This window comes from Haliaeetus albicilla, chromosome 5 (assembly GCF_947461875.1).
Source record: "Haliaeetus albicilla chromosome 5, bHalAlb1.1, whole genome shotgun sequence".
NCBI lineage: Eukaryota > Metazoa > Chordata > Aves > Accipitriformes > Accipitridae > Haliaeetus > Haliaeetus albicilla.
In genome coordinates this window covers 31,856,161-31,879,878 of record NC_091487.1, presented here as the reverse complement: position 1 = coordinate 31,879,878, position 23,718 = coordinate 31,856,161, and the positions used below count along the sequence as shown (strand labels likewise).

The window sequence follows — 23,718 nt, the reverse complement described above, 5'->3', positions numbered from 1 at the left end:
TAGAGCCGCTCAAGCAACAACGCTGCGCCGAAGTAGCCCGAGCACTGTGGGTCTCAAGAACAAGTATCTTCCTCCTTTATTCTGTCCCTTCTTTCAGGACTGTAAACATAAAGATACCTCCAGGTGCCATGTTTCTCTTGTGGCCTGTCTTTCCTGAGGGAAGAGAGGACCCCTCCAGCCAGCCCAGCTGGCTCTGCTGGGCTTTGGAACGGTGGACTGAAGCGTGGGGCCAGAAACCACGCAGCCTGTGCGACATTGGCCCTATAGGTTCCCTGGGGGATGCCTGATGCTCGAGTCCTGAGCAGGCTATGCTGCAAAAGGGAGGGCTGTACCGCATGGAGGGATCTGCAGGGCCCAGCTGCGTGTTGAGTTTCGACTTTGGCCTTTTTCCCTGTTGTTCAGGATCAGGGCACATGGCTAGGGCCCTGAAGCACACTGACAATAGGAGTCTCTTGGTGCTGGTGGGACCTTATCTGGGGGGGCAGCCCCAACCACACAACAGGGAGGAAGATGTTAAAGGCTCTGAATCCAGCTAATATCATCTGATATACTGTTTATGGGCACTGAACAAAACTAGGCAGCTAGGGAAAAGGGTAGCACGTTGCTATCCCCAAAAGAGAAAACAGACTGGAAACTGCATGTTTTGCAGAGGGTTTATAGGCTGATACAAAAAAAGCATTTCCAAAAATAACAGCTGTAGGAATTGATGGGCTGCCCCAACCTCTCCAGGATATTTTGCTCTTGCCCTGGCAGATCCAGCAGCGAGGTGCCTTGGTCCATAAGAAGTATCACTTTACCTGAGGAGCAACTAGAAGGGGTGGGAATGAGTGAAGAAAGGGATGGTTGCAGAAGTGCTGGTTGCTGGTCAGAGAGCTCCCAGCCCCACTCTCAGCCTGGAGCAGACCCATGGCCACGGCCTCGGCCCGGGGCAGCTCTGGCACAGCAGCCCCATGGCAGGGAGGCACCGGCTGCTCCGTGTGAACGGGACGAACTGAGTCGTCATCCAACTCCTTGTAGAGCATTCACTGGTGAACTTGGCCGTGCCAAGAGTCTTTTTTTTTCTTGCCCATTACTGGCACCGGTCACCCAGCCTGGGGCACTGTTGCACACAGTTGCTGGCGATCAAATAAATAGCTGGAATATGGGAAATGAAGCAATTCAAAGAAGACCAAGAGCCAGCAAGAGGGAAGTGTTACCTAGGTATCAAGCACTATTCTGTTTGAAGTCCTTGACACACATGGAAGAACTGTATCTTTTTTTAATTCTCCTCTCCCCCGCCCTTCCCTGTCCCCCTCGCCGAGATGACCCTGATGTATGTGATATGTGCATGTGAAAGCTCTATTACGACGACTCTGAAATCCCAGAGCGGCGTGTATTTCCCTGGCCCTGGCAGCATTCCCTGCCTCACACTGGAGGCTGGAGGGGAGGCAGCCGAAGTGCTGCTAACAAATTAGAGAAGCTAACAAGCCTCAAAAGGGACAAAAGCAGGGCAGGAGGGGTTCGAGCAGCCCGCAGCCCTGCGCCGAGGAGGGGAGGTGATACCCGGGCAGAGAGGGAGGAAAGGGGAGCCCGCAGGACCGGGGGGGCGGAGAGCAGGGGTTCCCTCGAGAGACCCGCACGAGTTCCTGCCCTCCTGGCTGCTTTGCTTTTTGATTGTTCTTTATCCCCGATTTGAAGGGAGGAAAGAAAGAAAAAAAGTATTTTTTAATGAAGGGGGCAGACAAGTAAATGATTATTTTGCTTCTTGCTTGACTTGAGGGCTAGAGACTAATCTATTTAGCCCTTTCGTTCGTTTGAATTAATGTCAGGAGGAAGAAACGCACCCGGGAAAATTAGACAGGAGAAGGATGGCCTTTTGCTAAAAACGTATTTTCGTTACTTTAATTTATTTGTGCTTATTTTTCCCACGTCGGTTCTCCGATTGTAAGGAAATATCCCGAGTGTGAAATAAACGCTTTGACGAAGTAAATAACTGTTATTACTTCTCCCCGTCCATAAATATGGTATGAAAATAATAATTGATCGCATTACTTTTCATTTCCCTGCTTCCACTTACCGAAGGACACGGTGCAACGAAACCCGCCGAGGGCGTTACAGAAACGGAGCGGGCCGTGGGGCGAGGGCGGCCCGGCCCAGGGCCGGCGGTCCTGCGGGACAGGGGTGATGAGGCCGGACCCCTTCCCCGGGAAGGGCTCGGGAGGCCTCTCTGAGGAGGGTGCAACGACGACGCCGACTAGAAAGACGGACGGCTGGGGGGGAGGCTCCCAGGGCGGACGGCGAGGTCCGGGCTTACGCCTCGGGGCGCGGGGGGGGCCCCCCGGCCCTCGGGACCCCGTTTTTTCGCCCAGAGCCCAGCGTTCGGGCGCCGCTGGGCAAGGCAGCGGCTCACGGGCCGGCCTCGGAGGACGTGCCAAGGGCCGCGGGAGGAGGAGCGGACCCGAGGGCTGGGCCGGGGCGGCCGCCGAAGCGCCGGGGGCTCCTTCCCCGGGCGGCGCCCGCCGGTCCCGCCACCTCGAGGCGCGCTCCCCGCAGCGGCGGCGGGGCCGGGCGGAGGCGGCTCGGCGAGGCCGCCCGGGGAGGGGGCCGGCAGGGTTCGCCCGTCCTCGCCAGCAGCCGGGCAGCTGAGGCGAGGGCCGTGGGACTGCGCCAAGGCACTCCCTTAGGGACACCTCCTGCGGTGGCCCCGGTGTGCTTTAGCGTCCTCCTCTCCTAAGGAGTCGAGGGCAGGGATCTGCGTCGTAACGGCCCCGGCCGAGGCAAACCTACTGGCAGGCTCCCAGCGACCCTCCGGAGAGGGAAGCGGACACGACGGCTGGGATGTGACATCCAGCGGACACCTTTCCCCTTGCAAGAGACCCGTAGTCTCGTTCTCCTCCCCTCCGCGGTGGCCGAAGTGGGTTATCATCTGGGGAACGAGGCAAACCCACCCACTTCTGCGGGAATCGGGGAAACACAAGGAAGGTCCAAAAAAACCCAAACAAAACCAAAAGAAAAAAAAAAAAAAAGGAGGAAAGAAAAAAGAGGGAAATTAGAGGTCTCAAGTTTTCCTCAGTTTTTTCCGCCCAGGCTTCCAAGCAGGAGGGCGAAGCTTGAACCTTGGGCTTTTTGCATAAGGAATCTCTGGGCATTTCCGACCGGAACGAGGTCTCCACGCCGCCAAGCACCTCTCTTTCGAGTATGTTCACGTTAGGTATGATGATCATAATAACAACAACAACCCCGAGAATTATGAGACAAGAGCACGTTTGACAGTGTTTGAGAAATTTCAAATACAGCTGCATCGGCTTTGTCTCTGGTGCAGTCACATTTATTTCCCCAAGCTAGGCAGACAGCCTGAGTGAAGCATGACAATGAGTTTTGTAAATAGCAAATGGAAGGGTTTGCTGGGTTGTTGGGTTTGTGGGGCTTTTTTTTTTCTTCCTCCCCTCCCTGTTTGATTTTACTCGCAATCCAAATAACCTTCCTCAGTGAGTGTTTCAAACAAGAGAACGCGAGCGGGAGGGGACGAGGGGGGCTCATAATTGCAGGTTCCCTTTGGAGCTGGAATTAAAACGCTGACGGCGTGTGTCGCAGAGGAAAGGTGCAGAGGCAGCCTCCGCTCTGACTGCAGGACGGCTGTGTTGTTACTGCCAGAGCGTTTATTTACAGCCAAGCGCTTGAGAGCAAACGCCGCTTCAAAAGCGGGAAAGTTGCGGGCCCTGCTCTCGATGCCCGAGCCGGCAGGGTTCCCCTGGCAGGAGAGGGACCCCCGGGGGGAGAGGGACCCGGGAGGGGGCCCTGCTCCCTCCGCTGGGGCGCAGCAGCCCCACTCCGCAGCCGCGCAGGGAGCGGTGCCCCCTCTGGGCAACTCCACGTTCGCACCTTCCCTATTGAGATCTGCGCGTCCCGAAGGCGGGGGGGGAGGGGGGGAATGGTCGGCTGGAGATGGCTTAAAAAGATCTGAGTCAAGAGAGCAAAGAGGTGAACATTAAGACAGCTCGTTTCGATCGGTTACTCTTGTCAGGTTCAAGTGCCCTGTGCTTGGAAATGCGCACAGACCCGTACCCCAGCGGAGGCGCTGGGGGCGGTGGAGTGAAATGCATCGTTTATTTTCGTGCACCAGAATCCTTTTCCTTATTCAGGTCAGGTCGCCACTCCTACAGACCTCTCCTGCTTTCCTTAGGTGAGAAATGTATTCCTGCCTTTTATCAAGCTCTTACTCCCACCCTCCCCCTTCCATTGTCTCGGAGGGGCGGGGGGGTTAATAATTAAAAAAGCTTGTTCTGCACAGACGAGCTAAAATACATTAAAGTACATTTATAAAAGCGTCTGCAGCTCTTCAAAACTTTCCCTGCCTCCTTATCAAAGCCACCTTCCCGGTGGGAGTCGGGGGAGCTTGTTTGTTTGTTTTGGGTTGACTGGAAACTCTCAGTCTGTCGCCTGTTATTGCCTGGCGTGCTCGGCTCCTCACGGCCGGCTTCCCTGGGCGATGCTGGGGTCCTGGCAGCTGGATCCGAGCCGCCGAGCACTTCACCTGATGCACAAATAAGGCCCCGAGTTTCCCGCAGAGACTATTGTGCTTTTCTAAGTTTGGCTGAACGTACCAGTAACTATTTTTCTCGGACTCTTTTGAGCATCCGCTGCTTCAGTGAAAGCCTTTTCTTGAGGCTGCCATTGCAGCCCCGATTCCTGAGGGAGGGCAGGAGACGGACGCCGGAATCCTTGACTTCTCCTAGGAGGGAGGAAGGAAGGGAGAGCGTTGTCGCTTCGGGAAGCCCCTCGCCACGCAGGCGAAGCCTGTCCCTGCTCTCCGCAAGGCAAGGAACGAGATTGTAATAATAGAATACAAACATGTGTTTTGTTTTCCATTAAGTCGATAGACCAGACAAGGTCCGCCCGGGGGAAAAGATGACTTGAGCTGTTAATGAGAGCTGACACTAAGATTTAAATAGTAAGGCCTCGTTTCGCCAGCGGTGTCTCAACAATATTGCTTTTTTTTTATTTATTTTTTTCTTCACAGCTCCGGGAAGCGCCCACGCTCGGCTCGGGCAGGGAGAGAGCCGGCCCGCGGGACACCTCGGAGGGGGAAGGTGGAAGGGACCCGCCACTCCCGCGTCTCTCCTTTGTTTTCACGGAGGTCTCGGCGGGGGGCGGGGAGGCGAAAGCGTTTAGATTTTTTTCCTCTCAGTGCCCCGTGTGCGTAAACACGCAGAAACGGCACCTCGAAGAGGGAGCACGCGTTTTGTACCGACACCGACACCGCGCCGAAAACTTTGGGGCGTTTGCGGCGGGGGCGCCGCCGCCGCTGCCCGCTCCTTAGAAAATCGACGGGAAACCGCGTGCCGAGGGCCGGGGGGGTGGGACGCGGTGCCGCGCTCCCGGGCAGCCCGGGCGGCCCCGCTCCCTCCCCGGGCTGGCCGTCCCCCGCCGCACCGCGGGGCAGCGGCGCGGCCGGCGCTGGCGGCCCTCGGCCGCTAGATGTCGCCAGCGCCGTTCGCATCGGGCGCCCTCCCCGCGGGAAGGCGCCGAGCGCCGCCGCCGCCGCTCCCCTCCGCTCCCCCCCGCGCCCGGCCCGGGGACGGCCGCCGGGCACCGCGCCGCTCCCGTGCGGAGCCGCCGGAGCCCCTCGGCCCTCCGCTGGGCACCGCGGGTACGGGTTCCCAGGGGAGAGCCTGGGGGGTCCCAGGGGCGGCGAGGCTTTCTGCGGCCCCGGCCGGGGCTCCCCCGGTTGGCGACGCCGGGGCGGGGCGGGGGCCGCCAGGTGAGGGACCTTTCGGCGCGAATGACGCCGGGAACGCGGTCTCTGCCGGAGGCACGTGGGAGGTGTCGAGCTGGGGACCTCGGCAGCGTGTCCCCGCGGGGATGTGCGGAGCTCGTGCTTCGGCCCGTCGGCGGGGGCCGCCGGGGCACTGCGGGGTGCTCGGCCCCGAGGGGATCAGGGTCCCGTCGGCAGCGGCTGCCGGGCACCGGGGGTCCCCCGCCCGGGGCCCCGGGGCCGCCTGCGGCAGAGGCGACGCACGAAATCGGCGGCTAGCCCTGGGAAAGGCTCCAGAGATGAGCATTTCTGTTGTGTGAAGTGCCCGCATTAGCAGCCCGAACACGTAGGGAAAGGCTGACATCTGCGGTTTGGTACGAAGCACCCGAGAAACGACAGACCTCCTGGTTCAGAGGGGAGCCCCCGCCTCGGCCCCCGGCGGGGAGGGACCCGCCGGTCCCCGGCTGCGCCTGCGGGAGCGGCTGGCCCGAGGGAAGGAAACCTCCTCTCCTGAGATTTCCTCAAGTTTAAAAGCAGGGATAGGACCCAGCCCCTCGATGTGGGACGCTCACCCTCAGCGCCCAGAAGTGAGAAGGCAGAGGGAGACCTTCGGTGTAAACTTTGAGCCTGATCGCAGCGGGAGCACAAATAATAATAGTTTCCAGGCTTTTGTCTCCGGTTTCCGAAATAACGCATAAAATCCAGGGTGCACCGGGGGTCATTTTTTTTCTCAGCCTTTGTGTCAACGCACTTCTGCTTTTGACTCCTGACTGCACAGTTGAATCCACCCCTGAATTTTTTCCAAGCCCGTCCAGATCTCTGGCCTGCGTTAGAAAGAAGCCAGAGCTACTTTATTTGTAAGGAGCCGCAAGGGCCGGCAAAACCCTCCTGGCTAGGGAAGAGATTTGGGAGCCGGCTGTGAAGGCGCAGCCGGGCTGCGCTGCGCTCCGCCGCACGGGAGTCGGGATCCGCACGGGTCAGTGTCGGGTCCAGCCCCTTATGAGCACATACACACACACACACACACCAGGGGCAGAAATTTGGAGACTTGTCGAGAGGGGAAGATGCATAGGAAATTAAAAAAGAAAAAAAAGAAAAATTCGTTCGGGATTAAAACCGAAAAAAAAAAAAAAAAGCAGCCCGCAGAAAGAGGAGTCCTGAAAGTTTCCTCTAGCTCTCCTCGTATTTTCTGTAGTTTGAACCGGGGTCTTGGAGTCACATCACGGAGGGCATATGCCGTCTCCGCGGGTCTGTATTTGTATGATCAAAATATTAAGCGGCACCCTTTCTACTTCGATGGCTTTCCCAGCAAGGGCTCAGAAAGGAACAACACGGCTAAATGGCACCTTTAAGTACCAGGCTATGGGGCAAAGGGTGTACTGTAAGAACAGATGAGAGTGTGCTTGGCATAGCTGATATTTATTGACATTATCCAAAAGGAAATAAGTTAAAGATAAAGAAATGTTAGGTATTCCACGACACAATTGTTGCACAAGCCGCCTTCAGTCAAGTTGTTTTGTTTCCAGGGCTCTTTTGCAAGCATCTTCCACACGCTTGGTTTGAAGGGAGAGATCTCATGGGCTGTTCTGCGTTTTCAGGGACGATCAAGTCAATCCTGAGAGAAAAGAGTCGCTTTAGAAGGAGAAAAAGTGCTTCTTCGTGGAGTTCAATGTATTTTTTTAAACGCCGTATCTCAGAGAAAAGGCCTCTTGTAACAGATTCTTAGATCGTGTCAAATTATAACAAACTGAATCGCAAGAAGCAATTACAAAGCAAATATTGTGATCGGTGTTGTGGGTAAAATCGGAGCCGGGTTTATAGAGGAATATTAACTCTGATTTTTTTTTTCCCCTTTAAATCAACAGTGATTAGATTTGTGTTAAGCCTAAAGACCTTTTCCTGTAGATGGCGTCCTTTGGGTACTGAGTAATCAATAATAATACAGTCGTACTCAGGAGACTTTATTAAGCCTTGGATAATAAAATAATTAATAATCTTTTTTTTTTTAGTTCTATATTTATTGAAAGTGAAAAAGCCTTGATTTGTCGTAAGCAAAAGTGTGTTTCTCCTTCACGTGGATGCAAATAAAAACTGTTTGAATAAATAAGTTGTTTCTGAACATTTTGTTGTCAAAGTGTTAAATGTCCCCGTCATTTTTATTCAAACACTAACATGATTACAGCCAATTATATATTCACCAGTGTTCTTTATTTTAGAGTAATTGTACTTGTCACTAATAAAACAGAGACATAATGGATCGCTACTGTTCTGAATTTTAAAGCAATTTTCTGTAATTTGATTGAATTATACATCGTCTCCGCTACTTTTTTTATTTCTGTATTTTGAAATCCTATTTTCTTGAAAATTGCAGCTCTATTCCTGTTTTGTTGTTCCTGAAGTAACGAAACCTTCTGTAACATTTATAAATAGAGCCTCGTCCCTTTTGAAATGTGGAAAATCATAATTTCAGCCCCAACATACTGGAAGCTTTAGACTTAAAATCCGAAAGTCCGGAGGAGCGCCTAAACCAGAACACTTGGCTCAACGCGGTATCCTCCTCCGAGATGAGAAGCAGAGCATAAGCAGAGAAAACAAAACTGCGACGTGCATAGGAAGGTTTGGTCACTTTATTGTAACGATTTCGTGGGCTTCGTGGGGCTCAAACATAGAAACACGTCAAGGCGGGCAGTTCGGTTGCTAATTTTTACCACGGGAGAACAGATAAAGACACGGAAAAAATATAACGCCGATTACAGCTCTCCAAGCAATTAGAGCCATTATCCGTATACTGCCCGTATGTTCTTTTAGGTGGCGATTATAGATGAGAAGCCCAGGAGTGACTTGGCTATCTTTAGGCACAGACAATAGAGACGCAGAATGATACAGAAGTATATGGAGATACCGCACACGCATGGAAAATATTGCGCTACGTTACTATCCTGCTCCTCGGGTTGTTTTGCTGAGGATGAGCTCTCAGAGGGTTGGTTTTTTTTGTTGTTTTTCAAAGCCGAAAACACGCCTTTAATTTAGCAATTGTATCAACCATCAACGCGATGAGATATGATCCGCGCTGTCGCCAAACACAAATCAGAAAATGATACAAAGGCTTTCACAAGTTAATTTCATATGACAAAACACGTGCCCACCACAACAGATAAACTACCGTTTGCAAGCCGTGCGACTGCGTGAAAAGGTATCTCTTAGGTACATTTAGCACAGTCAGACACGACTGGTTTTTCCGCGCTTCTGTAAGGTAAAATAAGGGAAGGCGCGGGAATGCAGGCGGCTCCCTGGGAGAGCCTTGCAGCGAAGCCTGAGCGGGACAGGATCCCGACCCTCAGTGAGAACACGCTTCTGGCGTTTGCGGATTCACTATTTAGTATCACCACAGAAATTAGCTTGTAGTCGCCTTGGAAGGAAAAAAAAAGTGATCTGCTCCTAAACAAATACCGTTTTATTAATTCCAACGTGTACGAGGACTTGGGAGCCTTTTCTTTACCCTTCATTGTTGTTTTGAAATGAGTGTGAAAATAAAGTGCAATGCCATCCTCTGCTAGTATTCTGCTAGCAGGTAAATGGAAATTATTTATCTGTTGGAGTTTCCGGAGCTACGGCATGATTTCATCATTTAGGTGGAGTTTATAGCTCGATTATAATAAACATTGTTTTCTAAAAAGTCCCTAGGAAACATAACCTGTGTGTGCGTGTGTGTGTGTAAAAGCCTAGGCGAGAGCCCCAATCTAAAAGATGGAGAGGAGAAAACACACAAGGGAGATGCATCCCGGGAGAACTCTTTCTTTCACCGTTTTCCTCTCCGCATTGTCAGTGCACGGGAAGTCTGTCTGCAGTCGCTTCTCTTTCTCGGTCAAATTATTGTCGAGGCAAAACTACAAACCCCAGGCTTTAGCGAGGCACCGTCCGTGCTCGGTGGGAGGGACACAAATGGGATTTAACTTGTTGCCAGTCATTTTTGTGTGTTTGTTTGTTTGTGCTGGTGCTTTAAAAGCGAAACAAATTCCAGAAACAAAGCGGGGGGGGTGGGGGGTGGGCTGGGGAGGGAGGGAGGAGGAAAACAAGCTCTGTATAAAAGACATATCATATTAAAATAATACATGAACACACCCACTGATATCAAGGGTACGATATCAGCCCTTCCCCAAGAAACTTATTTATAAGTGGTAGCGGTTATAATCATCCAACAAGCCCCTTACCATCACTCCCCCCTCCCTCCGCCAAAGAAAGAAAGAAAGAAAGAAAACATGGAGACCACCCTGCCCGATACAAAAAGTGTTCAGAACAACCTACATAAAGAGGCAACTCCTGCCAGCCCTACTCATGCGAGGAGACCCAGGAGCGAGCACGCTCTGCTTCCCGGGCAGCCTCCGTGCAGCCAGAGCAAGCCCCGTCATCCCGACGCCCGCGAAGTGCGGCTCCCACCGCTGCCGTGCGGCGGCCGGAACGAGCCCCGGCACCTCCTCCTCCCGCCCGAGCCCCGGGCACGGAGAAAGCTAAAATCGCCTTTGCTCCGAGGCTCGCCAAACGCCTTCTCCTGGAGGGGTGTACGGCCGGTTATGGCTTTTGTGCTACGCCGGGCATTTTGCTATGGTTACGAGGGGGCCCCGGGGCGACGGGGGGGGGGGGGGGGGGGTAGGGGAGGACGTTGCGCTTTTGTAGGCCCTAAAAATCGGATCCGCAGCCGGTCTCGCCGAGCCCGAGGTTCCGCCGAGCCGAGGGGCGCGGCGGCGGAGGCGCGGCGCGGTGCGAGGGCTGCGGCGGGGCGGAGTGGCCCCCGGCGGGCAGCGGCGGGCACGGCGCGGCCAGGTAGGACGGGAGGGCACCCCCGGGGGCCGGCGCCCCCCGGCCGCCTTTTGCGGAGCGCTGGGGTGAAACAGCACTGGGAGAGAGACGGTGCCTGCCCTTGTGCTGGGGGAGGGGGAGGAGGCCGGGGAGGGGGGAGCGTCTTTTCTCTCGAGTTACCAAAAAACTGCAAACCCAGATACATGTGTCGTTTGCCAAAGATTACGTTTATAAGAGGCTAAAGAGCTTTAGAACACCACCATGACAATATTCCAGCGACAGTTCCTTAGGAGTCAAAGAACAGCTAGAAGTCTCTTCAAGCACAGTTTCCCCCCACTCCCAGGTCTTTCTCTTTCCCTGTATTTTATTCCCCGATTCTTTAATTCAACCTGGTAACTCCGGCAAAAGCACCGTGTTGGCCAAGAATGTTTTAACAGTAAACACAGAAGAAAATAAAATGATGTATTTAAACCTCGAGGTTTTTAACTTGTCGATTTTCCCCCTGCATTTTGTTATCGTCGTCTGCATAACTCCGTGGATAATTCTTAAGGGATATTTTAATTTTCGGTTTGATTCCTCAATTAGGGAGAGCTTTTGTTACACAGGGACGCGTATTACCTAGGCAGGTGTGACGGCCCTCTTATGCACGCTGGCATATAATAGCGACATTTAGGATCTAAAAAAACGCACGTCTTAACGTTAAAGTTGGCAGCGGGTGTAAAAATATTCTGTTCTGAAAAATTCTGGCAGTGGCAGCTGAACACACCAAATCTAGCGGATGCTCAGCACTCTCTAGCTAGGCTTTCTGTGGATGGTACTCTACAGCTACAGGAATAAATAAATAAAATCTTTAGCTTTTAATTAAGGCGACTTAATTCAGACCTCTCCACCCAGCGTAGCCGGCGTGGGAAATGTATACTCCAATGTTTACTCGGATCTCTTTCTGTCACTCTTCTATCTTGTCTTACGCTTACGACACCAGCAAAGCTTTCTGGCCCCTACAGCCATTGTTTCCCACTTCCACGTTCTCCGTCCAACCTCTGCCCCTCCAAGAAACTTCCTAAAGTTCCACAGGGGGGGAACGCCGTGCACCGAGCTGGTTAATGTCATTGTTTTAACGCTACCTCTCCCCTGGCTGCGCAGGCTTCTCAAAGGTATACAGTGCCCCGCTGGCTGTTCTTTATGGTACAGTGCAGCTTCTCAAAAGATCATCGGATGGAGAAATTTAGCGCTTCTCGAAACATTTAAGCAACTGAGCAATTAGTTCTGAATGGGGGTGGGGGGAGGGAAGACGAGGGAGCTTAAAGGAGGGGGGAAGAGGAGATACAACACAACTAGCCCGAAAACAACAGGGGTGGGGATGCATGGGAGGGGGACTTAAAATGTTTGTATTTAAAGGGTGCTTGCAAGGTCTTCGGCACAATATGTGCTGCTCTCCTTAAAGGGGCACTGAGCGCCAATAACCATTAGTCATCCAGTAGGGACTTTTCATTACAGATCTATCTTTAGGGGGAGTTCCCCGAAGTCTCCGAAGGGAACATAGCTGCGGATTTCAAACCCGGTCCAGTTCCAGTCACACAGTGCCTGCGTACCTGCTGCAACAGAAGGGAGAGATACTTACCAGAGTTTCGGGAGTGCACGGGTAGCCCAAAGGTCTCTGCAGTGCTCCTTTCCTCTGCGGAATACTATCTTGCATCCGAGGCAGTTCCCAGTCTATATTTGAAGTTAACATTTATGCTATCTCAAACAGGAGGCTCTCCCATAGACATTTTTTCCGGGGTTTTCAAGCAAATTTCTCGGTGCCACAATGTTATGATGGAAGGATGCTGAAATGACAGGCCTCGTAGACGCTTGTCTTAATCATCGGCTTCTTAATTTAGTTTTAGTGCTGTGGTTTTGTGTGTGTGCGTGTGTGTGTCTGCGCGTGTGTGCGCGCAAGAGAAGCCTCTGACAACCTGCAGCTTCCTAATGACTGACGAGGCAGGGCTGCTGCAGCAAAGTAACACTTCCCTGGTGTGAAGACCTCTTACTGGGAAGTTTAGTTCACTACTGTTCTCGCAATCCTAATCGTATAACCTGTAACCAAAACCCATGGAAGAAGGATACAGCATGCTAAATAGACTAACTTCTAATCACTAAACGTTAGCACCACTACCAGCTGTTGAGGATTAACTGGAAGTTGGCTAGAGACGGACACCTAAACTTAAATCTACAAATGCGGATAGAAGGGTGGACCGTTGAATACTTCCTCCTCTCCCTCTTTGCCTCTATTCATCCATCCACCTTCAGTCCCATTCACCCCTCTTCAAAATGTTTGACTACCTCTTTCTCTTTGTTAGCGCACCGCTCCGTCCCCATTCCCATTCGCCATGCTTTAGCAGCAGGCTATCAGTGTCTGCTGAGCAGCCCTTACCTTAATTGCCCAGGTAACCTGGAATAAATAAGGCAAGCTTAGAGTCAAGGGGGAATAGAATTATATATGCGTACATCCAGGCATTTGCTGTACCGAATGTGATATTACTGATTGTTAAACCAAAGTGTCCCGACTCGTTTCATGGAAGCATGATGCCATCGAAGCGTGGTTATTAAATACCCTTTCTTCATGGCTGAAAAAACCCTCATTCATTTCTTAAGCTGTCAGTACATTTTAGCAGCTTAACCCCTTGAAAGAGCCTGAGAGTACAGAGCCGCTAGACCCGTGTGAAGGGGGATTGAAGGCTGGAGCCAGGGGGTGGCGAGGGGTACGCTATATCCATTGAGCTTACAGTGGAGAGGCTCTGTTTGTCCTTTAATTAAAATAAATAAATAAATACATACATACATACGAGGAAGAAAAGTGTGCGGTTGAAACACTATCCCTAGGAGTTATACCCCAGAACTGCACCGAGATCGCGGTTGAATGGCACTTCAGCCAGGACGTTTCAGCTCAGCTATTCACCCCCATGCTGACCCCGGAGTTGGACACTCTCAGCCCATCCCCACCGCTCAGTGCGGCGGGTCCACACCACAGGCGAGCGCGCAGGTGAAGGAGCATCCATGCTCTGCGGAGAGCTGGGCCCCCCCTGCACACCCACCCGTGTATCGCAGGGTTGGGGCCGTGAGCTTCTGTTCCACGCACAAGCGTGCGTCTTCTCCAGACACCCCACCAAAACTTCCCTGTTAGAAAATGCTGCCATGAGGGACCTTCTTAGAGGAATTGGAGTTTAGCCAGAGCTGAGGGGTCAAATCGGCCGCTCACGCAGTGCTGCGACGCACAAAGCTCCCGCTGAAGTGAACGGGAGTTGTGGCCAGGGCAGAGCTCAGGGAATAATTTGTGTTGGAGCAAGACTCCCGCATTTCCAAAGAAAGTATCTCCAGTTTTATAAATGAGGAATTTTCTGTGGAAGAAAAAAAAACAGAGGGACTCGAAAGTTAAGGTCCAGCAGAAATAATAATTGACGTGGCTTCTCTTACATATCCTTTTCTGTCCTGTAAACAGGGAATTAATCTTCATAGGCTTAGAAAGATATGTACTACATATTGGATGCAACATTTCCTTTTTTGGTAGAACTGTATATCCACGGCATTAAAAAAAAATATAATATAAATCCTAAGTTTGTGCACAGAGCTTTATTCTGCACCCGTGACAAATGACTGAATGTTAAATCTAGATCATCAAACATTTTAAAAGCGTGCTTCTTTCGGTGTTAGCCCTTTGCTCAGAAATGCAAAACGATAAAATGTTTATTTTCTTCCCTGCTACATTTTCATCCCTGATCACAACGCAAAGTAAACTCAGCTTTGACCTAAGAAACACCTCAAGGCATTAAAATTTCAACAGGCAATGTCAGTGTTACATTAAACGAGAACTCCTCCAGTTCGCTGCAGAGCTGGGATTTGAATAAAACGTTCAATGTTAACAAACAATACACACGTTTGGCACTTTGTGTATTAAATGGATCAAAGAGATTTGATAAGGCACAATACACCATTTGTACAGACCTGATTGAGTTAATATAATATCAGCAAATTTTACAGCGAAATGAATCTGTTTCTTTTCTTTGTGTTTAAAACCAGCACAGATTACAAATTTTAATGATCTGAAAATGTTTGGTATACAAAATCATGCTTATTTCAGTATTAGCAAAAACACAAGAAATTTTTCAACACAAACACCCAGCTGTGTCTATTTTAAAAGCAGTTCAATGACAGCTTGCACTTATGAGCATGCAATCAGCTAATTTCGCTTTTTTTTCTTCTGTGTTAATCAACACTTTCCTTCCTGCATATCAGAGTACAAATAGTATAGTTACTCCACATCAGTAAATGTTTACGTAACCTGTCCTTTCTCAAGAATCCGGTTACACCGAATCATTACATGCTAGACCGAGTAGGAAAATGCACTGGGCCCAGCCACCCTAATGGGATCTTACTGCACCATAAAGACACATAGTAGTTAATGATCATCATAATCATAATAATATGCAGGAATCTTACCTTTCCTCTTACCCCTTGCCATGGTAGAGCCAAGTCATATCCTCCACATCGCACTCTTCCTCGAGAATTCCCATACATTGACTTCAGTGTTGAGCAATGAAATAATTACAAATTGACATGATTTTTTTTTGAACCGCATTTCTAAAAAAAAAAAAAAAGGTGTAAAAAATAAGCGTGGTTGATCATTGACTTTTATCTCTTTTTTTGTTAGTAGCAGCCTGTTATGAAATTGGATAAATAAATACAATCGTGGTAAGGTCATTCGAGGTTAATCCAATGCGCAGAGTTCATGCCATTCGCAATTGCAATTGTTTATTACCGGTCCATTGTAATTGTTCTCGTTATTTACTCTCTCTTTCTCACACTCACTCGCTCTCCCTCCCTCCCTCCCTCCCTCACATACACACACACACACACATATATAAAACGCACATCTACAGACAACCACGTTTGCTGCACTGAGCTTTGACCTGAATTTCCCCGGGATAAATTGTTTTAGGTGGGGTTGAGCTGCACGTATTCTGTCTACGGAACGTTCTTTTCCTACAGTACAAACGCAAACTTTAGGCAGCTTTAACGCGGCGCTGTAAGTTGCCTTTGCCTACAGCTTCGGCTGGAAGGCGATCACCACGCTCTCTACCCGTTACATTTCCCCTTCTACTTCGCCGGTGAGGAAGCCGCGCGATTTATTTCGCTTTGTTTCAGGGTCGATTCCCCCCCCCCCTCCGCTGGCAGTAAGAAACGCTGCGATGCGGACGACTGACACCCCGGTCCCGGGGAGCCGCAGCCCTGAGCCCCAGCCTCCACCACGGCCGGTACTCCCAGGGCGCCCGGCGGTACCGGGGCCGCCCCGGCCGCTGCCCCCCGCCCTCCCCCTGCAAGGCTGCCGAACCGAAACCCCGCGGCCAGACGCCGCGGGCCGGGCCGGGCCGGGCCGGGCCGGGCCGGGGGGCGGCAAGAAATCCCAAGATACCTATTTCACGGGCTATTGATATTAGCAGTAGTAGCTTTTTTTACACCTGACGCGCGGCCTGCGCCCTTCTGGCCGCAGCCACCCGGCAGCACAGAGGAGCACACGGAAGGACCCCCGGCGCCCCCCGCCCTGCTCCGGCGGCCCCGCCGGGGAAGCGGCGGGCGAGCGGGGAGGGAGCCGCGCCGGGGCCGGGGAGGGAGCGGCGGGCAGGGAAGCGCCGAGCCCGGCTCCGCCGCCGGCCTGGCGCCGCGCCCGGCCGCCCCAGACGCGGAGAGGGAGCGGAGAGGAGGGCAGGAGAGGGTCTGCTCGTTTCCGTGCCTCCCCGACTCACATTCCGGAGCGCGGCAGGCACGGACCGAGCGGGCCGGCGGAGACCGTCTTCCCCGGCAGGCCGCGGGCGGCGGCCTCCGGCCCGCCCGGCCCCCGGCCGCTGCCGGCCCCCGGCCCCGTGGCGGCCCGAGGCCCGCCCCGCCGTCTGCGTGCCCTCCAGCTGATTGATTTTTCCCCTCTCTCCCGGTAAAATAATAAACAGAAATAACCGACACCGGGGCCTAGAAAAAACAAACTCGCCGAGTGACTTCGGCGGGATCCGCAAAGTAGTACCTCCGCCGCCGGTGCGCCGCGGCCTCCTCACCCACCCGGCCTCCCACCCCGCCTCCTTCGCCGCCAGAGGAGGGGGCAAAGAGGGACGGGGCAACTTTAGTCCACCGGAGAAACTACGAAGTAGGAAAACCGCCCGGGCCCGCAGCCGTGGGACGGGCGCCGTTTGTTCGGCGTGAGGGGATTTGTGCTTGGAGCGACGGTCGGGGGGGCAATGGGGGGGGCGCGCGCAAACCGCCGCGGTGATGCGCCCCTGCGCCGGTATCCCTGCGCCGCGGGAGCCGCCGCCCCGGCGGCGGCGGCGGCGGCGGCGGCGGCGGCGGCGGGGGGCGGGCCGGCGGCGGGCGGGCGCGGGGAGAGGCGGAGCGGCGGGCCGCCATTGGCCGGCGGGCGGGCAGACGCGCCGGCACGCCGCCGTCCCTGATTGGGCGGCCGGTGGGAAAGGTTAAACCAAAAAATTTTTTACAGCCCCGGTGCGTGTCTGCAGCTCTGAAATTAATTGCGGCCAGGGCGGTCTGTATAGCCCGTCTCCGCTCGCTCCTCGCCGACCCGCGGCTGCGGCTGCTCCTTCCTCCCCCCTGCTCTGCCTTGCCGGGGGAACCAGGCACCATGAAGTAGCTTTTTTTTTTTTTTTTTTTTTGTGTGTGTTTGTGTGTTGGTTTTTTTTTTTTGGTTGTTGTTGGGTTTTCAGAGGGTTTTTTTTCCCCTTTTTTCTCCTTTTTTTTTTTTTTCCTCCGCTCTGACTCGGTTTGATTTTATCTGATTGGTGATTATTATTACTATTATTTTTTTCCCTCCCCGGCGGTTCCTGTCCTTGCTACATGACTTGCCAGCGCTTGAGACTGCGGTCCAACTGCGCTGCCGCCGCCGCCGCCGCCGCCGCCGCCGGTGGTGCCGCCGCCGCCGCCTCGGCCGCCGCCGCCGCCTCCTCGGCCGCCGCCGCCCCGCGCGCTGCTCCCTCGGCCGCTGCAACTTTCCCCCTCAGACTAGTGTGTGATGTTGGACATGGGAGATAGGAAGGAAGTGAAAATGCTGCCGAAATCCTCCTTTAGCATAAACAGCCTGGTGCCCGAAGCCGTCCAGAGCGACAACCACAGCAGCCACAGCCACCACAACAGCCACCACCCCCACCACCACCACCACCACCACCACCACCACCACCACCCGCCGCCGCAGCAGCAGCCCCAGCGAGCCGCCGCGGCCGAGGAGGAGGACGAGGAGAAGGGCCAGCTCCTCCTGCCGCCCCCCGCCGCCGCCGCCGCCGCCTCCGGCGCCCTGGAGGCGGCCAAGGCGGACATGCTGGCGGGCAAAGGCGACGCGGGCGCGGCGGCGGCGGCGGCGGCGGAGCTGGAGGAGAAGGAGAAGGCGGCGGAGGAGAAGAAGGGGGCGGCGGAGGGGGCCAAGGACGGGGAGAGCGGCAAGGAGGGCGAGAAGAAGAACGGCAAGTACGAGAAGCCGCCGTTCAGCTACAACGCGCTCATCATGATGGCCATCCGGCAGAGCCCCGAGAAGCGCCTCACGCTCAACGGCATCTACGAGTTCATCATGAAGAACTTCCCCTACTACCGGGAGAACAAGCAGGGCTGGCAGAACTCCATCCGCCACAACCTCTCCCTCAATAAGTGCTTCGTCAAGGTGCCCCGCCACTACGACGACCCGGGCAAAGGGAACTACTGGATGCTGGACCCCTCCAGCGACGACGTCTTCATCGGGGGCACCACCGGCAAGCTCCGCCGGCGCTCCACCACCTCGCGGGCCAAGCTGGCCTTCAAGCGGGGCGCCCGGCTCACCTCCACCGGACTGACGTTCATGGACAGGGCAGGATCCTTGTACTGGCCCATGTCCCCCTTCCTCTCCCTGCACCACCCCCGGGCCAGCAGCACTTTGAGTTACAACGGGACCACGTCCGCCTACCCCAGCCACCCCATGCCCTACAGCTCAGTGTTGACTCAAAACTCCTTGGGGAACAACCACTCCTTTTCCACGTCTAATGGGTTAAGTGTTGATAGACTAGTCAATGGAGAGATACCTTACGCCACTCATCACCTCACAGCAGCAGCTCTGGCCGCCTCAGTGCCGTGTGGCTTGTCAGTTCCCTGCTCCGGCACCTATTCCCTAAACCCCTGCTCCGTAAACCTCCTAGCAGGACAGACGAGTTACTTTTTCCCCCACGTTCCTCACCCGTCAATGACTTCTCAGAGCAGCACTTCAATGACGGCCAGGGCAGCCTCCTCCTCCACGTCGCCACAGGCGCCCTCCACTCTCCCCTGTGAGTCCTTAAGACCTTCTTTGCCAAGTTTCACGACGGGACTTTCCGGAGGACTTTCTGATTATTTCACACATCAAAATCAGGGGTCTTCTTCAAACCCTTTAATACATTAACATCCATGGGATCAGACTGTAAGTGAACATTTTACACACGTTTGCATTGTAAATGATAATTAAAAGGAAAAAAAAGCAAAACAAAAAAGTCCAGGTATTTTTTATTAAGTCCCCCATTTTCTGTACGTTTGTTCAGTCTTTAGGGTTGTTTATTATTCCACCAAGGTGAGGAGTGTCAGCAAGGTGCAATGTGGGGAGATTACATTGTAGACTATGAAGTTCGGAAGACAAAATTATAGTAGAATGTGTATCTAAATAGTGACTGCTTTTGCAATTTTTTTATTCAAATACGATAAGTCGATCACTAAAAGCCGCCAGATTCTCCATGTTTGCAGTATTATAAGTTATCATGGATATGTCGGTGGGTGCAGACCTTGAAAGAAAAAAATAAATTAAAAAAAAAACACCACTAAATTTATGAAGACTATCAAAAACTTAAAACGGAATTTGTATTTAAGCAGAATACTGAATACTGAAAGGTGCCCAAGAACTACATTTTGGCCATTTATTATTTTATCCTTTTCTTTACCGAACCGTGCTTTTTGGGGGGGTTCCTTCTTTTTTTTTTTTTTTTGTTTGTTTGTTTGCTTGTTTACTTTTAGACCAAAGATTGGGTTTTAGAAAATGCACTCAGTGTACGGAGTAATTTAAAAAAACAGCAACATTATTTCAGTTTGCAGCACTGCCCGTTCAAATGAATCAGAAGGGGACAAAATTAATGATTGCCTTCAGTTTGTGTTGTGTATATTTTGATGTATGTGGTCACTAACAGGTCACCTTTATTTTTTTTCTAAATGTAGTGAAATGTTAATACCTATTGTACTTATAGGTAAACCTTGCAAATATGTAACCTGTGTTGCGCAAATGCCGCATAAATTTGAGTGATTGTTAATGTCGTCTTAAAATTTCTTGATTGTGATACTGTGGTCATATGCCCGTGTTTGTCACTTACAAAAATGTTTACTATGAACACACAGAAATAAAAAAATAGGCTAAATTCATATATACTTGATAGTTTTTTTGTCTCTTTTATTAACTAAAATTAATACGCCAGAGGATTTAAAATTACAGGGAGATCAGGGCGCTGCTTATTACAGCAGTCCACCATTTTTCACATGCTCCTTTCTCCCACCCCCCTGCCCCCTCCCCATCATATTGTCTTTAATAGCAGTATTTTCAAATGTAAAGGATCAGGGTATTTAATTAAACACCACGGCCACTATTGTGCTGTCTCTTTTGGGGCAGAATTCTTATCAAGTCTGCTTAAAAATTGTTAGCACGAGGCAGGGTGTCTTACTAAAAACTCTGCCATACATTGAAGGCGCTTAAAGTTGCATATGTATAAATGTACATATATATATACATACATGTAAAACTTAAGCATATACGCACACATTAGGAAAGAACCAAGGTGCATTATTACACAGATAGGTGTTGTTCTTGCAATCTCTGAAACGCATTCAAAGAATTACTCTTCTGAAAGAAATAAATTTCCACTCGATGATAACTGGAGACACGTTAACTACGACTGTGTATGTGTGTGTATATACATATACATATACATATTAGCTTTCGTACGATCATTTGATCCAATTTAGCAAGCTACGAAACCTATGTGTCTAAAATGCAATCCTTATCTTAAAGGAGCACTGCTCCGGAAGTCTCTCTGCTGGATGTATTTCTATACTTTTAATGCTGCAAACGCTTTGGCTTTAAGTATTGTGAAAGCAGGGCGGTTTTTCAGCTAGAGCCCCGCTCCCCTGCCCCGCTCGCCCCCGGCCGGGAGGGAGCCGAGCAGGGGCTGAGGTGAAGTTGCGGAGCGTTGCAGGGAGGCAGAGGGCGGGGGGGGGGGGGCTGTTGTCACGTGACGCCCGGGCTTGCATACCGATGTTTAAACGTTTTTTGTGTGTGTGTGTGGGGGGAACCCACCACCCCGCTCCCCCCAAACCGACCCCAAACCCGTGGGGATGCGGTTAAATTTAAAGTTTTGCCGTGGAGCTTTTTCTGGCGCTCTGGCTGCAGCCCACTGACCCGCGCCAGCGGCCCTGAGTACCCGCCGCTGCCCGCAGAACCGCTCCATTAGTTTTAAGGGGGCAACGCTACGAGTAGTTTTAAGAAGCATTTAATCCTAAAAAGAATTGGTTTCTCGATGAGTTTAGGGAAGCTTATAAAAGCCGCAACTCTTGAAAATAATTAGAAAACTTGTGCAAAAGGTTTAGGAACTAATTGGATCCCGCGGTGAGTCCGCGGAGGACAAGTTGTTCATTTGTTGCGTTTGTGTAGTCGAAACGGGGCTCTGCAGCAGTGCAATAAGCCGGCGGCTGCTCACAATAGGCCCAATGAAAAATAATCTCTAGGTCGGAGATGTTATCGCAAGCACTTTAAAGAGCTGATCTTAGAAAGACAGAAGAGGAAGAAAAAGAAAAAGAGAAAAAAAAAAATGCCGGGGGGCGAATGGAGAAGCAAGAGCAAATCTGAATTCTTGCAAACAGAATATTTGTCATGCTGAAAGAATAAGGGGAGGGAGGGGAAGTCTTCCAAAAATAAGTAATAAATAAACAGATGCAAGCAGATCTGCAGGAAAGAGAGAGGAGTGAAAGGTTATGGATGAGAGATGGGACACCCAGCTCTGCACTATGTGGGGGAGAAGGAGAGAAATCTCTGATATTCTTGGCTTTCACTCTCACTCCTGCAATTCAAAATTAATCATCACTATGAGAAAAAGGTTGCTTTGTTTGGGGATGAAGAGATGATACCACCACTTGGAAGCGCCTACCCTCCCCCATATTCTTCACCCTATTGTCATTAAAAGAAGTGATGGCAAAAAAAGTAAAAACCAAAACTCCTTTGCAACAAACTTGTCGGAAATAATGAAATTAAACAGGTGCGATTTAAACTCTTGAAGCCTCAAGACCCCATTCTGTATACTTGTGCCTGAGCAAAATAAAAGAATGGCATCTGCTGCAGCTGACAAAGGAAATGATTTATTGTTTACCACTTGCAATTGGTTCTATACTGTAGGAAATCCAATAGCACATCCTCAAAGTATTATCTAGTTTGCAACGTAAAAAAATCCACTGGCGGTGTACTAAAAGGAGGAAAAAGACAAGTCAGGTTGGAGGAAAGCACAATCTCGCCATGTCAGAGTTTGGGGTTGGCTAATAAGCATTAATTAGATAAGCGTGATGCATAATAATTCCTGAAAAGGGTAGCCCTGATGTATGTCTCTCCAGACTTCGTTTAAGCAAGCACTGGCTCTCAGTGCTCTCCTTTAGGTTCAGTGTAGCAAAGTGCTGCCTAAGCAGTTCAGGTGCCACAGACTTTTCCCTCTTTCTCTCACGCTGGGGGAAGGGGTGGTTGTTGAGCTGGTAATTTATTCACGTTTCCATACACATATTACCAGCAATGAGACTGTCTTTGTAAAGGAAAAAAAAACCACGCTAAAGTTGTCATGGATGGTAGCGAGACTGCCAAGGCCCCAAATATGCCTTTACCTTTGCCTGCTCCCCAGCCAGAGAAACCCTTTTGTTCGCTGAGGATGTCTTTTACGCCAATCTTTGCACAGGCTCCTTCGGTACTGGATGTGTGGTGGTGGTTTCAGTTGGGGTTTTTTCTTTTTTTTTTTTTTTTTTTTTTTTTTAAAAAGCAGGGAATAATTCTGTTATCTGATACTTGTTTCCATGGTGGTTTATGTATCAAATCCTCAAGCTAAGCTTTTAGTATGGTTTTTTTTTTTTTTTTAAATATGCACGTTTCTAGAATGTTGCTGTGTCTTAGCATCGTTTCTTTAGCGTTTTCTGATTTAGAGTGTTTATGGGGGACGGGTGGTCTTTATGGAATTAAGGAGCTATTGTTATATTCCTAGTTGACGTTTGAGGTGATTAACTTTGCTCGCATAGATCGTAGGAGAAGAAATCTGCTCATCAAGAAACCTCCAATTACGATTTTAAGATTGCCTTCGCAAACGTGTTTGAGGGATAATAAACTGTAGCTCGAATCCACAACGCGATATTTGGCCAACCAATTTTGGACATATTTTAAATATTTTTCTTTTGTTTCAGCAAAATAGCATCCGTTACGTGCAATGTGTCCTTACGAAAGGGGCTAAAAGAAAGTGAACAATAATATATTTTGCCTTAAATGGCACAACACTACTCTTTGGGAGAGTGATAATTTTTTAATCCGGTACTTGAAAAAAATAGTTTAACCGGGACGTCATTTTGCTCTTTATAACTTCTTCTGATGATTATTAAGATTTATGTCAGAAATTATGATTCAGGTACACACCCCCTCACCACTTGTGTTAATACGAGGTCTCAATCACCACGTATTCACTATTCACTCAAGCAAAACTCCCACTGAACTCCGGTTACGTTTTGACTGAACCACATCACAGTTTTGCTTAAGAAAGAACATTGAGAAAGACTCACTGTTTTATTAGTGACTATATTCTTTAATTGTTCATATTTTCCTTTAGGACGAAAAAAAAATCTGCCTGTAGATAGTCATTGGTATGTACTTAATTGTATAATCGCGAATAATAACGCCCGCCCAAGAAAGGAAGTATATGCGCGTACGTATTACACGACTACAAATTCAACGAATGGCAATAAATATGTGTACGTACATACAGACACACACAACCCTGCAGAGGTGTCTATCCACGCAGTAGTGTCTGTAGTATCTTCTCGGCAGTTTTGTGCACTGAAACGTTCTTGTTTTCAATACCTCCCCCCCCCCCTTCCCGCCCCGTGGT

General features: G+C 50.9%; 1 protein-coding gene and 1 long non-coding RNA gene across 3 annotated transcripts; one reads left to right on the top strand and one right to left on the bottom strand.

Annotated features, from left to right (window-relative positions):
- Positions 1-7,137: 7,137 nt before the first annotated feature.
- On the bottom strand, positions 7,138-16,771 carry LOC138685487 (uncharacterized). 2 transcript variants are annotated; one of them, XR_011324758.1, is made up of 4 exons: positions 16,584-16,771; positions 15,008-15,148; positions 12,153-13,908; positions 7,138-7,349 (listed from the first exon to the last, which is right to left on the bottom strand). It is a non-coding gene; the product is annotated as an uncharacterized lncRNA (long non-coding RNA). The 2 variants fall into 2 exon arrangements; XR_011324759.1 differs by lacking the exon at positions 16,584-16,771 and adding an exon at positions 15,478-15,753.
- Positions 16,772-16,940: 169 nt separating this feature from the next.
- FOXG1 (forkhead box G1) lies at positions 16,941-19,969 on the top strand. The gene has a single exon (XM_009919390.2). It carries the CDS (start codon positions 17,577-17,579, stop codon positions 18,960-18,962), a length of 1,386 nt encoding a protein of 461 aa, XP_009917692.2. The 5' UTR covers positions 16,941-17,576; the 3' UTR covers positions 18,963-19,969.
- The last annotated feature ends 3,749 nt before the right edge of the window (positions 19,970-23,718 follow it).